The sequence below is a fragment of the Rhinopithecus bieti genome, unplaced genomic scaffold, assembly GCF_001698545.2.
Source record: "Rhinopithecus bieti isolate Rb0 unplaced genomic scaffold, ASM169854v2 scaffold_23283, whole genome shotgun sequence".
In the NCBI taxonomy this organism is placed as follows: Eukaryota; Metazoa; Chordata; class Mammalia; order Primates; family Cercopithecidae; genus Rhinopithecus; species Rhinopithecus bieti.
In genome coordinates, this window is record NW_016810852.1 from 610,370 (window position 1) to 624,537 (window position 14,168).

The 14,168-nt window shown below is 40.7% G+C and overlaps 1 protein-coding gene across 1 annotated transcript in view; it reads right to left on the minus strand.

The window, feature by feature from the left end:
• DNAH6 (dynein axonemal heavy chain 6) overlaps positions 1-14,168 on the minus strand; it is a 327,840-nt gene that overhangs the window by 106,338 nt on the left and 207,334 nt on the right. The window contains exons 50-58 of the mRNA XM_017892976.1: positions 13,287-13,529; positions 10,990-11,157; positions 10,253-10,488; positions 8,814-9,075; positions 7,541-7,664; positions 6,869-7,065; positions 5,178-5,381; positions 4,311-4,436; positions 1,473-1,637 (exon numbers count right to left, since the gene is read on the minus strand). Coding sequence (XP_017748465.1) covers positions 1,473-1,637; positions 4,311-4,436; positions 5,178-5,381; positions 6,869-7,065; positions 7,541-7,664; positions 8,814-9,075; positions 10,253-10,488; positions 10,990-11,157; positions 13,287-13,529 — 1,725 coding nt within the window. The remainder of the gene's footprint in view (positions 1-1,472; positions 1,638-4,310; positions 4,437-5,177; positions 5,382-6,868; positions 7,066-7,540; positions 7,665-8,813; positions 9,076-10,252; positions 10,489-10,989; positions 11,158-13,286; positions 13,530-14,168) is intronic.

The window sequence follows — 14,168 nt, forward strand, 5'->3', positions numbered from 1 at the left end:
TAAATAAGTGAGAAATCAAAGAGTGAAAGTTGGCACATTGGTCGCACTTCTTTTTTGGGGGCAGTATCCATCACCTCAAGCATTTATCATGTCTTTGAGTTAAAAACATTCTAATTATGCTCTGTTAGTTATTTTAAAATGTACAATACATTATTGTTGACTGTAGTCACCCTGTTGCACTATTATACACTAAATCTTATTTAGTCTATCTAACTATATTTTTGTCCCCATTAACTATCCCTACCTTCCTGCTCCCCTCCATTCTCCTTCCCAGCCTCTGGTAATGTTGGTCACTTGTCTAAACTCTGAAATGGGACTTGGGACATGAGCCCCGGTAGTGGCTGTGTAATTAAACTCCTTGAGGCTGACGAGGAAAATCCTAACTTAAACTTTCAATGATATTTCCCCATCTGATTCAAGAAGTGTGTCAATTTCATTCAACCTGAACACATCTGGTGAAGACAGATAGCTATGAGCAATTCAACAGTCAAAATGAAAGTGACACTCTTTGGAATGGTATATTTAAGGATATTTTTGGGAGGGTTGTGGTGGTAAGAAGTAAAGTTCTGAGGTCAAGTTCCTTTCCTAGGTAAGAGCCTGCAGAGTGCACAGATGTGCCAGGAGCTGGGGCAGCACCTGGGCATGTGAGGGGGGTTGTAAGGGGGGTTGTGGCCAGGGAGAGTCCCGTGGGAGATCTGTGGGAGGGGCAATGGAGCTCCAGCTGTCTTCATTTCTGTTGCAACTACCTTGGACACTGTAGTACTAGAGTAGGGGTTCTTCTACAGTCTTCTGAGTCTCAGGGACATATGTATGGAGTGGAGCTCACACAGCTCATCTCAAAGAATCTAAGAGCATGAGAAGGGGACAAGATACCCCCACCACCCATAACTCTAAGTGTAGACACTGGACCTCTAGATCATGATTCTCTAGTGTTGTCTTCTTCCTAGTTTTCAAATGGGTGACCTCTTTATTTGGGCACGTATGCTGTGGGCATTTGCACATTTAAATAATGACACCTCCTCCTCCCCCACACCCCAGCCCCATGGACTCCCAACTAAGCTCTGATTCATTTATTAGTCATAATAACAGGGACAAAAATAGTCTTTGCTGATGGAGGAAAGAGAGAGTTTAAAAGGGGGATGTCCTGTGTTTAGAAGGAGTGGCTGTGGACCAGAGGGAGATGGCGAGGGCACTGGAGAGGTGTGCAGTGGGGTGAGACAGAGCATCGGCCTGGGCCCCAGTGGGCAGGGGCTTGCAACCTAACTAGATGGTGATGACAAGGGTGATTGGAATCAGAATCAAAGCTCAGAAGAGAAGCAAGAATGGAGGATGGTGGAAGAAAGGGGAGTGTATAGAAGACAGGGGAGAATGGGGGAGAGCTTTCCCTTCGGGTGGGAGCCCATCAAACTTCAGAGATTCATTACACCATGATAATCCAGTTAAGTTGAGAATTCTAGATGAGTAGTTCATACCTCAGGCAGATAGTGGGGATTTGGCATTTTGGTTGTCATATAGAACCTAAAGTTTTTATCATAATCAATGTCTGAGTCTCCAAGACGGATGAGTAGTCGGCCACCACTGATAAAAATTTGTTTCAAAAGAATGGGTTCTAGAGCTGGATCCAAGGTTTCCTTAAGCTTAGAAATTAAAACAAAACAGGACAACACAAAAAGAAGCAATTAAAATAGATAGCATCAACTTCACAAAATTCCTTAGGCCTCAAAATGTACTGTGAATGAACAATTTTCCAGTGATCTGATGGATCTTTATTAACATCCTCACACTACCTCTAACAGTACCCATTTTCCAGTGAGCATTTTATTAGCAATCTAAGGAAATAAGAGCATCTGAAGGCAATATATCTATTTACATTAATCTTACACACTATTCATTTCCATGAGAAGAAGAGAGAAGCTGGGTAGATTAAATCATTGTGGGTTGGACTTCAACAGGCCCCACACAAATGAAGATCTGTTCAGTTTCATGGTTGTTTAAAACCAGGGATTGGCAAATGACAGCCTGTAGGCCAAATCTGGCCCCATGTGGCCATTTTTCTATGACTCTTGAGCTACAAATGGCTTTTACCTTTTTAAGGGTTGTAAAACATACAAACAAAAAAACACTAAACCAAAACAAAACAAAGAAGAATATGCACAGAGACTGCATGAGGCCTGCAAAACTGAAATATTTACTCCCTGGCTCTTTACAGAAAAAGTCTATGAACCCCTATTCTACATGACCATTATGCCTTTTTCCTCAAAGTGAATCTGACTGTTGGTAGGAATGTGGGCATGCAGACATTGCCCAGGGATCCCATCAGAAACATCTTTATGTCAGGACATATGTGATGGGGTCCCGTGGCCTGGGGCTTTCAAAATTTGACTGTCATCCATTGTAACACATCTATTTTACATTGTGACATGGTACCCACACATGTAAATTCTTCAAACAAAAGTTTATGAGATAACATTTACCTTTATTCAATATAATTTTGGGATTCAAAAAAACTCTATTTCATTTGAAAATGTTGATTGAGATGGTCGCAACTGATTTCATGCCCATGAATGGGTGGAGACAAAGTTTGAATATATCACCCTAGCAAAGTAGAAAGCAGCTAGGTGTATAATGCTGATGACCCCAAGGCACAGAGAGTGGGGAAGAACCAGTCAGAGTGTCCTGTTCCTGGCTGGGGCTCTGACAAGGGCCCATCCACTCTCCCAAGAGCAGTCCGCTACAGTTAAAACACTCTTCTGTCCAGAGGCAGAACATCACAGAAAACCTTTTGTCCGCTGCCATGAAAGAGGAAAGTCCCTCAGGATCTCGCATGTCATGAAGTAAACCTGAGTTCAGGAATCCAGTTTGGGGCTAAAATACCTGTGCCAAAGTTTTCTAGAGACTTCATTCTCTCCTGTGACTGGGATCCATTACAGAACCACCCTCGTGTTGGTCAAGGCCAAGCTTGGTCACACTGAGGCCCCTTGTGCTCTTTGTGGCTTGAGTGGGGAATAGTGTAACTTGCGGATTTCCTAGGCAGGCAAGGCTGCTTGGATAGTTTATGTAACCCTTCCATGCCTCAGTTTCCTCATTGACAAAATGGAATAACAATAGTAACTATCTTGTGATGGGGCAGTGAGGATTAATGAGTTAATATACATAAAATACTGAGAACAGAGTCTGGCATGGAGTGAACATGCAACAAATATTAGTTAATGCTAACATATTAATTATAATTCCTAGTCATCATGCAGGTGCTGCAGCTAAACTGCCCTGGTCCATGGTCTTTTTGAGCTTTCTTTCTTTCTGATGAAGCAGTGATACTTCTAGGCACGGTTAAACTGAGACTCAACTCACAGCCCATGTTTTTGCTCGCTCGTTCTTTTATTACTTATAGGAAAATAAACCATGATCATTAACCAATCTCTTTTGTGCCCAGGGCCTTTGTGCTGTTCCCTTTGCTTGGGAAGTCCTTCGCTCTAAGCCTGGCATATGGCTGAGCCCATCACATAGGTCACAGCTTAAATTACTCCCTTTACCCACATATCTAAATCAGACCAGCCTTGGTGGCCTACCCATTGGTGACTACCAGCCCCCTCTTTACTCTTTCAAATCTTTGATCACAAGTTTCTTCCCCTCCCTCTCTCTCATTTCTTCTCTCTTTCTTTCTCTGTTCACTGTCTCTGTCCCCACCTCGATTGTAAGCTATTGAGGACAGAAACCACATCCATATTTTTTGCCACTGGTTCTCAAATAATGTTTGAATGAGGGAACAATTTAAAAAACATCCATTCTTGCAATGATAGCCAAAGAAATGGAGCACCTAGACTCAACAAACAACACTGCCCTCCCTCCTCCTCCTCTTTTTTTTTTTTTAACAAAAGTTCATTCTTATCTAATTCACTCAATCCAATTCTGACTTACACCCAAGTAAAAAAATAATGTTTATACCCACTAGAATATTTTACTGGCTTCATATCATTAGTGTATGTACATAATCCTGACCGCACTACTGTTGTGAATTTTCAGGGCAGCTCACCATCAACGGCCATAATGAGGCCTGTGAAACAGCAGTGTCGGGAAACAGAGGCCAGCCCTCTTAACACTAAAACAATGTCTGAAAGTCAACAGGTCCTCCCTCCTACCCCTCTTGCAATGTGATAATGTATTGTTTAAGGAGAAGAGGAACCGGTTTGACCAATTTGAAAATGGAGTTGACTGGTGTCTTTAGCATGACAGGGATGTGGCCTATACAGGATTCCAGATATGATTTGAAAGTTGGGAACTAACATGAGAAAAAGAAGTGAAAATCAAACCTCTTCCAGTAAGACAGGTAAACCAAGTCGGATTGAATTCTTGAGTATTTGTAAGAAATTACTATCTGTAAGCTTAATGATTTTTAAACCACTTTTGCTTTCCTTGTTCCTTATCCAACGGTTTGCCTGTTTGGAAAAGCACAGAGCAGAACATTTGCTTCAGAGCATAATAAATGGCTAGAAAGCGAAAGCTTTAGAAGAAAGTGTGGAAATGTTATTCAATCTAGAAACAAATTGGAAATATATAAACTATACTGCCCTGCCTCCCGGCAATAAAGACATCTTTTAAGCCCAACGTTTGGGACTCTTCTTTTTGTTTAGATGTGGAAGAAATAAAGAAAAGAGTCATCTGGGAACAGAGATCATGCTTATGGTATTCAAGTTGGTCTCCCTTGCTTACACGGTGGCTCCCTCTTCCAAACCCTATTTAGTACAACTTGATCCATGAACTTAGGGAGTCAGAAAATGGGATGCTGTCAATTGTAAATTCCAGTCAGGCTTGCCCTAATATTCGATCATATCCTGACTTCAATCTCATTCCTCAGACCTTTTAGGAACAAGGACTACAGAAGAATGAAGATCTGTGGATTTCTGACCTCACAGAAAACAAAAAACAAATGGTCAGTCCCCTAAACAAAACCAATCAAAATCAAGCATGGGAGAACTTCAATTCTTTCTTTCTTACTTTCTCATCCACAAAATGAGGGAACTGGACTAGAGGACTTTAACACTCTCTTTTGGGTCTAAATCTCCACATACGTCAAATCTAAATCTCAAAGTACACTGAAGCCCACTTTTATATTTTTTAATAGCTAGCTCAACATTAAGCAGAACCAAAAGTCACTCTCTGAAGTATTTGCTACACACCTGATCTTGGGGATCAATCATCAAAGGCCATCGTCTGCCTTGAGTAACCAAAATGCCATTTTCTGTTGATATCAAGTCACGGGGCAGCCCATCAGTGTTCCACTGCCGTATCTCGTAGGGATCTCCAAGAATGTTAATGAGACTGAAGGAAGGATCGATTGGGATCTCCAGAGACTGACAGTCCTGGATCCAACACTCTATAAGCTGTAGAAGGAGGAAGCATTACTTGAGTAGAGCCAGGAAAACTCAGTAAATGAGGGCACATGCAAAATGTGGTGGGCAGCAGTAAGTCAGTGGCTCAAGAGCTAAACCCTCCCAGTCTCCACAGATGTGCTGGCATCAGAGCATGGGACACAGGAAGTAGACCAAAATCAGGAGGCCTAGGTACTTTATACCATTAGTTACATGTGACTTTGGAAACATCATTTCCTCTATTTGGACCTCAGTTATCTCACGTGTAAATGACTGGGTTGTCACAGTGGTTTTCAATCAGGTTTGTATTTTCCTTGTTGGGAGAGTCTGAAAGCACGTGGAGAAGTTTGGGGTTATCACAATGACTGAGGGTATACAAGCAGTCAGTAGATGAGGGAAAGGGATGTTGGCATATTACCTCCTTCAATGAGTGCACAATAGAGACCTGTCTGTCCCCAAAAAGCACAACTGGCCCCAGTGAGAAATATGGCACCCTAAGACCTGAGAGCTCCTGGAGAGTCTATATGAGGGTACTACATCAGGTTTTATAACTCAAGGACAAGGGTAAACATTTTTAGGAAGACATTTCAAAAAAATGACTGTAAAATTCTTTCAAATAATTTCATTTCCTGGAAAATGCATGTAGATGAAACTTTTATTCTCTGATAAATAAGAGGCCGGTCTTTCTTTTTTTTCTCCCTCCCTCTCGTCCTTCCTTCGTTCCCTCCCTCCCTCCTTTCTCTCTCTCTCTCTCTTTCTTTCTTTCACAGAGTTTTGCTCTTGTTGCCCAGGCTGGAGTGCAATGGCGCCATCTCCACTCACTGCAACTTCCGTTTCCTGGGTTCAAGCAATTCTCTAGCCTCAGCCTACCGAGTAGCTGGGATCACAGGCACCCGCCCCTTTGCCTGGCTAATTTTTGTATTTTTTTTTTTTTTTTTAGTACAGACGAGGTTTAACAGTGTTGGCCAGGCTGCTCTTGAATTCCTGACCTCAGGTGATCCACCCGCCTCGGCTTCCCAAAGTGCCGGGATTATAGGCGTGAGCCACCACACCCGGCTGAGGCTTTCTTTCGTATAAAGATAAAAGCCCAAGGAAGCACAGATTCCTCCTGGTCCTGCCTGCTCCTTTCTGTTGACTGGCCCTCTGTTGCAGTTTCACCAATTGAGAACATCTCATCCAGGCTGGCTTTACGTGCCACTTCTGATCATAAGGGTAGGGGACTCACTGTCTCTTTTCCTTCCCCCAGGTTTTTGAGCTGTGTAAATGATGAATAGCTTTCTAAGACAGGAGAAGGAAGGGGAGGAACGTGTTAAGGAAAGCCTAGGGGTAGACCATCACTGGCTGATGGGGGAGTGAAGGACTGTGAAATATATAAGGAAATTCTACCATGAAGAACCTCTACAGGGTAGAGCCTCCATCTGAACTCAGAAAAATGAACCACCCCTGGCTCCAGTTTCAGCTGCTTCTTATCCCTCCTTACAGAAAGCAGGGTTACTCACTGACTGCCTGTACTGGGCTGTGAAAGCCCCATAGTAGGCCACACAAGCTGCTGCTATGAACACGTTCCCAGTGATATTTGAGATTTCTTCCTCAAACTTCTGTATGCTTTCTTCCCATCGAACCTGCTCATCTTCCAATGCTGCCGTCAGCTTTCCAGCACGTACTAGACGTGCTTTTGTCAGGGCCATAGTCTTTGCTAGAAAAATTTTAAGAAAATCAGATTATACTATTCAATATTTTCATAAAGTATTAAAAGCTTATTTACCTGTTTCTTTTTAGAGCAGAACAGCATTATTTAACTAATGATGTCAATACATCTCTATGAAACCTTACACCAATTCAGCATTCATTCCCATTTCAGAATCAAGTCTAAGTTTGCCTTTTCCATATCGAGAACTCTGAAGACAGTGTTTTCTGTATTCTTGTAGTATTTAGTTTCCGGATCAAATTCACATACTGTTTTGTGTTTTAATGTAACATGCTCCAGTAAGGCTTGTTCAGGTACAGGATGTTAAATATATAAAACACATGAGTTCTTATTTGATCCTAGAAGGCTAATGAAAATACATTCTATACATTGGATAAAAGCTAAAACCTGATTCCCAAAAAATTCTTCCTACTTCTGAAAATCAGGCATTTCCTGGCCAATGTAAATTTTATGAGTTACTTACCCAGGCTTTCTTTTTCATTTACACCTTTGTCATACTCATCTTGTAAGGCCCGTATTTGATCTTCTACTTGTCTTAGTAATGTCTGCTTTTCTCTCAGGGTAGCCATGGTAATGTCAAGTTCAGCCTAATAAAATCAAGCAACTGTTTAAGAACAGGCCCAAAAAGAAGGCTGAATTTGCCCATTAATAATACAGATCTAAAAAAATTTTTATATATGTTCCTCTTTTCATGCCCAAAGACTTTGATGTGATATATAAAGTTAAAACAAATATGAATTAGAGTAAAATACAAGAACAGAAGTAAATGAAACAAAACAAAATCAATAATAAAGCCCAACAAAATAAATCATAATAGAAAAACAGGTATACTGAGCATTTGGGATGAATTAGGTATCATAATGGATTATTAATTTTAAATGATGCAACAAATTAAATATTCATGCCATAGTGGAAACTAATATTTCCTAAGTAGTTCTCCACATGAGAGGTCTGCAAACTATGGCCTGCAGGTCAAATCTAGCCTGCTGCCTGTTTTTGTACAGTCTGCAAGCTAAGAATGGTTTTTACATTTTTAAATAATTAGAAAAAAATCTTTAAAAGAATAATATTTAATGAACTGTGATAATTGTGTGAAATTTGAACTCCAGTGTCAATAAATAAAGTTATATTGGAACATAGTCACGCTTATTCATCTATGTATTGTCAATGACTATCTCTGCGCTGCAACAGCAGGCTTTGAGTGCTTGCCGCAAAGACCATATAGTCTGCAATGCATAAAATATTGGTTCTTTGGGTCTTTATAGAAAAAGTTTGCCAACCCCTGCTCTATAGCCATAGTTCTTTCAGTAAGCTGCTCCACTAAATGATCATTCTTTTTTCTTCTTGGGAAGATGAAGGGCCTCACATCCAATGACAGGGTTAAAGGTGGTTCTAAAACCTCAGATGACACCATCAAGCATGGAAGTATTTAGCAAACAGAAATACAGACCAGCAGATGCTTGAGCTAAAAAGTACCTTAAAAATAACAGATTAATTCCCTTTTTTTCAGATGAATATACTGAGGAACTCATGTTCCTCCTATGCTGAAAGAAGGCTGATTTCAGAGGCAATTTCTGAAAAACAATTGCTAGCTCTTGTTTAAAACAAAAGCTAATTTCCAAGAGCTTTGTCACTGTCTATATTGCGTAGGACCATAGTAACATTATACAGAGAACTTGAATGATTGGCGATCATGGCCTTCAATTCTACAAAATATCACATTACAGAAAATGTACCTGTGCGGCACGGAGCTTTTGTCTTTTTGGTTCAACGACCTTGACCACTTGAGAGTACAAATCCATAGCTCTTACCCACATGCACATAGATTTACATGCTTTGGACACTTTCTCCACTTTTTCAGGCACAAAATCAGGATTATTAATATACTTTTGAAGCTTTGCCAATATCTGAGGCTTTATGTTCTCCTTATCATATTCTAAAAGCCTTTTTAGAAAGTTAGAGTCACCAAGAAGTTGCTTTGCTGATGCCCAATCAGGCCTGAAAGACAGACATGATATATTAATAGCACTGAAATGAAGCAATGTAAGAACAAAAGAAATGTATTTCTTTGAAAACATTATGATATTATCCCAATAAGCGGGTAATTTTAATCTCGGTACTGTAATTCTAGTAATTGGTAGTTAGGTGCACCACAATTAATTCATGGGGCGAAAAGAAAATGGGTGACTAAGGTTCCATGCAACCCAGCTTTGGTAGAGAAAGAATTACAAAATCGTAGTTTTAGAAATGTAAGGCATTATAGAAACAATAGTTTTATTTTTAAAATGCCGCAGGCACTCACATTTTACGTCCTTTGTCATAGTTCCCACCCTTAAAATCACCTGCCAGGACACTGCAATTGCTTTCTAACTGGGCTTAACGTCTCTTTGAACTTTGCTCTTCTGAACTTTTGCCAGATTGATCTTTCTACCATGAAAATCTGATTAGATAAAAAACGTTCAACGATTCTCAGTCCCAACAGCTCTCTCTCTGTGCTCTGCAGAGCTCTCTGGGCCCTACCGAGGTACCAGTTTAAGGGTCAGTGGGAACTTCTCCACCCTGTCTCCTGGAGGCCTGGTGGTGATGTGGTGCTCTGAGCCCTTTGCCCAGTTTTACATAGAAAGATTCATTACAACATAATTTTATTGAAAAAAAGTTTGTATCGCTAAAGAAAGTTTGAAAACTACGTATCTCCAAGATGAAATCTGAAGTGTTTAGTGCAGCATTCAAGACCTTTCAGGATGTAATCACTGGTCTCCTGCCCAGCCCCATCCCATTCCAAGAACATCAAAGCTCATTCCTGAGCTTGCCTATGGTCCCACTATCCAACTGAGCATTGTTTTCCAAGAAACCTGCTTGCACATCCCCAGCTGGACTTAGGCACTGTTTGCTCAGCACTCCCAATACTATACAACTCTCACGTTGTAATGAAATTATTAGTTTTCATGTCTGCTTCCCACTAGCCTGTGTATATCTTGTAGAGAAAAACATATCTTCCACCATCTAGTACAAAATAGATGTTGGGGAAGAAAATGTTCCTTGAATCAATTTGTTGAATGACCAGTTGAAGCAATGAGAAGGTGGAGAAGGGAATGAATATATAAATTACCATGGAGGAAAACAGTAAAGAACTCTTACTAGGTATCATGGCAATATGTGATTCTGAATTACTCACTTGGCATTCAAGAGAATGGAGATTGCTTCCATTACTGTCATGACCAAAGCTGGGGGCTTTGTAAAAACTCTGATTTCAGATATATCTGCCTTATCTAAGGAATCCAGTGCTTTGTTGGCAGCATCCAGTGCAAGTAGTGCCTCGTCAAGATCTCTTTGAGCATCATCAGCTATTGCTTGGGTTTCTTCAGCTTTGACTTTTGCTGTTGCTTCGTCCTCCTGCACAGTGTTACGGACCTAACCATTGAAACATGACTGCTTAAGTGGCCTCATTATTTGAATTTTAATGTTTAAAACAAAGTCAATAATAATGAATCATATTTGTCCTTTGGATTAGAGTAATGATGAAAGGCTATTAGCTAGATTGCATTTTATGCTCTCCTTTGTCCATCTATGTCATGCCAATAGCATAATGAATATAAACTTATAACAAACAGTTCCATCTTAGGAGAGACGCAGTTGCTTTACATTTGTAGGTGGTGCTTTTCTCAAAATTCTCTGTCCCATTCATTGGGCTGCATTAATTCTTGGGGACAGAGCCAAACTGATTTAGTAAAGGGAGATTGTTTACAACTTAAAAGCATTTCTAATTGCTAAAAAAAAAAAAAAACTTTGCTAAATCTATCATTTAATTATTTTAATAATATATATAATTACAAATCCAATCGTGTCTCACTGTATATAAGTAATCAGTTGCTGACTAAAGCCTTTTCCACATTCTCAGGAACTGCAGCATACCTGATCGGCACTTTCTTGATCCACTGCCAATTTTTCCATCAGGGCTTCAACATCTTGTGATTTTATTAAAAGTACGGGCTCTAAAGCTGAAAGATCTAATTTCATTTTATCTACTAGTATGTTTGTTTCTAGTAGCTTGGTGAGACCATTCTTCACCCGATCTTGTGCCTAAGTGACAATGAAAATTTCTATTATAATGAGTATTATAACTCTAAGTTTACTGGTATCAAACACGTATTACTCATGTATTAGACTTTTACATCTACAGAATTGGTAAATCAGTTTGTAATAATTCAGGTTGTGAACATATTACAAACTGGGAAATGTTCAGGTAATGGAACTCTAGAAATGGCCATGACATTCATCACAGTTGTTTGGATCCATGCCCTCTGGCCACAGCAGTGGGACGTCACTGGGCTGTGGCTCACTGACAGTGAGGACCACATGGTACTGGTTTTATTCCCTGTGGTAGCATGTTGAATGAGTGAGAACCACATGGTACTGCTGTTTTTATTCTCCGTGGTAGCATGTTGAATGAGTGAGGAACAGGTCCAGATGTGAATCCCTGGAGGTTGCAGCTCTGGAAGCTTGTTTGCTCTGGCTAGCAGGGCTGAGGACCCCTAGGGAGATGAGGTCCAGAGGGTCTAGCTCTGGCTGCTGGATTTGAACCCACTTCCCTGTGGTAGAAAACTCTTGACCATGATCAAAGGGGTGGTATCTGGTAAAGGAAACACCTGGGAAGAACTGCTTTTCTAAAGTGAGTCAGAAAGCTTGGCTCATGGCCAGGTGTGGTGGCTCATGCCTGTAATCCCAGCACTTTGGGAGGTTGAGGTGGGCGGATCATGAGGTCAGGAGATGAAGACCATTCTGGCTATGGCGAAACCCCATCTCTACTAAAAATACCAAAAATTAGCCGGCGTGGTGGCGGGTGCCTATAGTCCCAGCTACTTGGGAGGCTGACGCAGAAGAATGGCACAAACCCGGGAGGCAGAGGTTGCAGTGAGCTGAGATAGTGCCACTGCACTTCAGCCTGGGCGACAGAGCGAGACTCCATCTCAAAAAAAAAAAAAAAAAAAAAGAACACTTGGTTAAAATGGGCAGATTTCAAAATATTGGTCAAGTTATTTCACAAGGCAGGCATTTTACCAGGTAAAATCCTCCAAAAAATTTAAATATCTATATTGTAAGTGCTTCCCTTTTTGGTGTGTTTAAAATGTAGAAAATTGTAGGTCGTATTAATATCCTGATGATGATGATGATGGCAGCTTCTATTTTCTGAGCACTTTATATGTGTCAGATCATAGTTTCAGGAATTCACTAACAGTGTCTTAAATTCCACGACAAGCCAACAGGTAGACACAGATTTTTGTTTAGCCTTATTTTCTACTAAGGCTTAGAGAAATGACTAATGTGCTCAAAGTTGCACAGCCAGAGGCAGAACACAGGCTGTACATAGTTTGGCTGATACCACTGGCACATGTTCTTTAAAACACCATCTGTATTGCTTAACAAAATGTTTTCCTCTGTATTAAATACCACAGAGATGACAAGTTCACTGCATAACTTTGATGGTCTTGTGATGCCCATATCATTCTACTGAGTAAGGATACTTGCATAAATGACAGAAGGAATATATATATATATATATATATATATATATATATATATACATACATACATACACACACACAATTCTTGAGAAAGGAGAAGGCCCTCAGACCGACAGCAGGAAACCCTTTTTGGTCATATTTTAGGTTGTCAGGGGCACATGTCAGGATGGAGAAAGCCTGATATGGTTTGGATCTGTGCCCCACCCAAATCTTATGTTGAAATGTAATCTCCAATGCTGGAGGTGGGTCCTGGTGGGAGGTAATTGGATCGTGGGTGCAGTTTCTCATGGTTTACCACCATCCCCCCTTTGGTGCTGTCATCACGATAGTGAGTTCTTGTGAGATCTGGTTGTTTAAAAGTTTGTGGCACCACCCCCCTCTCTCTCTTGCTCCTGCTCTTGCCACATAAAATGTGCCTGTTTCCTCTTCACCTTCTGCCATGATTGAAAGTTTCCTGAGGCCTCCCCAAAAGCTGAGCAGATGCCAGCATTATGCTTCCTGTACAACCTGTGAGCCAATTATATCTCTTTTCTTATAAATTACCCAGTCTCAGGTATTTCTTTATACCAGTGTGAGAATGGACTAATACAGGGCCCTGACAGGTAAGACAGTGCATAGAGTTTCCACGCATTCTCAAAGTTCCGAGTTCAAGGAAAACAATATTTTCATGGACAATATTGAACCTACTGAAATAATCTGCTTCCTTTTTTCAGACAGCATAGACAGGTAAAGATTGATAAGCTCCAGGTAGGAGGTGGGTGTTGTGTAGTACCGCCTGCGCAGCTCATTGTAATAGCGCTCTGCCATGCTGGAGACACTCAGGTGAACGTTCACGCACATCAAGGGAAGCTTTTCTTTCAGATCCTCATTTCCAGTATTGACTTGTGAGAAAAATGTCTGTGACACAGAAAGAAGTGCTTCTCTGGGCCACTGTGAATCAAGGAAAAATCTAGAAAATCTATTGTGTCATTTCAATAACATAGTTTAATACCAAGAAAAACATATTTCTCAGGAACTCCTCCTTGCCCAGTCCCCTCTTCACCTAGTTAACTCCTACTCATGTCCATGGTGCTTAATGAACTGAAGGGCTCTGTCCATCTGAGGGGTGCCTGGGTCTGCATTTACTGACCAGTATGTCTCCACATTATCATGCACAACAGAAGTTGTTCAATAAATATTTGTTGACTGAATGAATTAATGATTGGGTGTTTCTAGTATTCCATAAATAAATCATATATGTTATAGGGACCTTATGCTCTCACTCCGTTTGTTACATAGTTGGGACCTCACGTCCATCATTATATTACTGTCCTGCACACCTCAACTCCTTTGCTCCTCTCTTGCTTCTTTGAACTCACCTGAGCATTGGTCAAATGCAACTCTCTTACTCCATGCCTGCAACTGTGCAGCCGAGCATGGCTGGAGAAAAATGCACAACCTTGCCGATTAGTATCACTTTAAATTTATGATAATTAGCTCTTAGTGCAGCCCAGAAATGCTTCTACCTTTTTTAATACATCAGTTTTGTGCTCTCCTGAGTATTTCACACCCGATTCTACTTCCTTAAAC